At 58.1% G+C, this 2,893-nt stretch overlaps 1 protein-coding gene across 1 annotated transcript in view; it reads left to right on the forward strand.

Annotated features, from left to right (window-relative positions):
- The first annotated feature begins 2,339 nt into the window (after nt 1-2,339).
- LOC113490687 (phosphatidylinositol 4-kinase beta-like) overlaps nt 2,340-2,893 on the forward strand; it is a 3,785-nt gene continuing 3,231 nt past the window's right edge. Inside the window, exon 1 of the mRNA XM_026867250.1 lies at nt 2,340-2,513. Coding sequence (XP_026723051.1) covers nt 2,386-2,513 — 128 coding nt within the window. The 5' untranslated portion in view covers nt 2,340-2,385. The remainder of the gene's footprint in view (nt 2,514-2,893) is intronic.

Genomic DNA, 2,893 nt, shown 5'->3' on the forward strand with positions numbered 1-2,893 from the left:
GGCGCGGATCACGGTCTCCGAGCTCCAGCTTGGAAATCCCGAGTGGGGTTTTGGTCTGCGCCGCAGTCGCGTGCTCGCTAAATCACGCGATCTGTCACACGCAGCTCGGGGTCTGCGCTGGGGACGTGGGCTCCCGCCTTCCTTCCTTCCATTTTCTGTCGCATCTAGACAGCTTATTTCAAGTCACGCTTTGGAGGAAGACTCAGACATGACTGTGGGTAACAACAGCGACTTGAAATAGGGAATTTGCATATATAAACGAGTGTGGGAACGTTCGGGTGCAAAGTACCTTGTGATGACTGGGAGGAGGAAACTTCCCATGGTGGCCGTGCCAGCACGGCTTGCTTGAGGCTTTGGTGAGCTCAGAAACAAGTTGCTGGGGTGGAAGGGTTTGTCCTCGCTTGCTCAGGGTCTAATTAACGCTCCTCGGGGGCGGAGAGGTGCGAGGGAAGAGGACAAAAGGTTGGATGTGTGTGTGTGAGGGCGGTGTGGGATGAGCCGCGGCTGTGGTATGTGTCTGTGGGTTCCTCAGCCACCCGCCTGCTCCAGCCTTGGAAACCTCCGACGGGCCGGGGCGCTTGGCGGCGACACGCCGAGGTGAGAGAGATTTTTAGTGCTCTTGCAATTTTTATTTTTTTTTTTTTAATGGGGAAGTTAGTTTATAAGTCAATCACCAGCTTGATTTACTTATCCCCGTGGGGCTGCATCATTTGTGGAGGAGGAAGGAGCCAAGGAAGTGCTGGCGCTGCGGTTTGGGGGTTGTCGGGCTGCAGCTCTCCCCTGCGCCTCCGTCCCCTCTGCAGTGCGGGGGGCGGAACAGCTTCCTAGGACAGATGCCACGGAGACAAATTCTAAATAGTTTGACATGGATGGACGCTGAGAGTAGGGAGTGAGCAGCAGCTCCCGTCAGGAGCCGGGAGGCCGAGGAGCGCTGGGAGCCGTTCTCAGACGCGTGTGTAGTTCGGCGTTCTCCCGCCGCGTTCCTGGCAGGGCGGCTTTTGTCTTACCCCAGGTTCAGGGCAGAGTCGTTGCGCCTGTGCGAGCCCCAGGGTTGTGGCTGTTTGGGCCGCGCTGGCTTGGCCCAGTACAACTCGGCGCAGGGACGCAGAGTCCTTCCAGCATCCCCGAGGGCGGCGGGAGAGCCGGTGAGCCCCGCCGCGGGGCCGCGCGCCGGGATGGCTGTTAGGAGCCGTGCGGAGCGAGCTCAGGCCGCCCGCGGTTGATCCTTTACCTGATGCTGTTCCTTCCAGCGTAAAACCACTGGTCTGGTGTGGGAGGGCTTTGACGTCCCAGCTTGCGGCACCAATTCAGCCGAGAGGAGCTGAACTTGTCCTCTGCTCGTGGTGCTGCCCAAGCGAAGGCTCCCAGGGCGGCTCCGTCCCGGGGCTGGACGCGCGGCGCTTGCGTTGGACGGAGGAGCCTCACGGCCTCTCGTTGCCCTTTTCCCTGGAAATTCACCTTTTTTGCTCTCCCTCTGCCATTTGCTCCGTGTTGTGGGTCCTTCGAGATGGAAGCGGTGCTACTCCCTGGGAGATAAGTTCCCCAGCAGGGGCACTTTACGGGCAGAGTTTGTCCTTGGGGAATGTCTGGATCCTGGCGTTTGGTTTTTTGGAAGCAGAGCGAGGCCCTGGTGCTGTGCAGAGGTTGAATCTCCTTCGGCCGGGTGTGAAAACCGGGTGGGAGCCCATCCGTGTCGGTGCCGGGTCTCTCCTGGAAGAGGGTTTCAGACTTGAAAGAGGGCACAGCATCCCCCAGGAAGAATGATTTGTCCTGGCCTCGGCGGTGCTGGCAGCCCCCGCCCATGTCTGCTGCGTCGCTCGCAGACCCTTTGTGCCTCAGTTTCCCCAACCCCTCAGCTGTCAGCTCCTAAGTCGCACCGAGTCACTCTGCAGCGGGTCCGGAGGGGCTCTCCCCTTAGCGGGGTGAGGGGCACCCGCAGGACGTCCTCCTCCGGCCCCCGGCGCTGCTGCGATGTTTTCTACCCCCATCCCGCCCCTGTGGCCTTCCCGAAGGCACAGCGAGATGTCGGAGGCCGTCAGTGCTGAGCAAAACAAAAAGTAATGCAGCGTAATAGAGACCAGATGTCTTGGTGAGGCTTCATCCTGTCCTCCTGGTTGTTTGCCAGGGCTAATATTTCTTATTCAAGTCTTTTTTTTTTTTTTTTTTTTTTTTTTCCTGTAAAGCCCCAGCTCTGTTCCCGTAGATCTCCCTCTGCTTTTGTCCCTTCCCGGAGGAACTGTGCTCTCGAATCGCTGCCCCGACACGCGGCGGCTCCGTTGGTGGTTTCTCTGCTAATAGGGGCTTCCCTTTATTTCGGATTTAATCATCGACTTCGGGGCCGTTCCACCAGCGAGAGACTTGGCCCGTTATGGCTGTGGGTGGAGGATGAGCCGCACGAATTCAGCTCAGCCTGTTTTCCAGACTGGATTGCTTCATTGTGTGCAGCCGATGGGGTTTTTATCCCTGTTGAGACCAGCGATTTGGAGTAGGGGAGTTATGCTGAGCCTCCGGAGGTAAACAGTGCCTTGTGATACGTTTAACGAATGCGAGTCACGGCGAAACGCAGGGAGGTGCGGGAGGCGGGGAGCGAGTCCCCTCGCTGGGGTTTTAGGGAGCTCTAGGAGTGGAGACGTGTCCTTGGCGGGCTCCGGGCGGCCCCGTTGCCGAGATGTCACCCAAGAAGGTGGCTCTGTAAGCGCCGGGGGGGTGGGGCCGAAGAGCAAAATAATAATACTAATAATAATGATGAAAAAAAGCAGTGCGCTGATTTTTAAAAAAAAAAAAAAAAAGGCAACGCGTGGATTTCAAAGCCGTGCCTGCGGCGCGGAGGTAACCCCGCAGGCCCGTGGGTGGATTTATCTTGCGCAGTTCCTTAATCCACGTTTAACCCGCT

This window comes from Athene cunicularia, unplaced genomic scaffold, assembly GCF_003259725.1.
Source record: "Athene cunicularia isolate RWA unplaced genomic scaffold, athCun1 SCF_201, whole genome shotgun sequence".
In the NCBI taxonomy this organism is placed as follows: domain Eukaryota; kingdom Metazoa; phylum Chordata; class Aves; order Strigiformes; family Strigidae; genus Athene; species Athene cunicularia.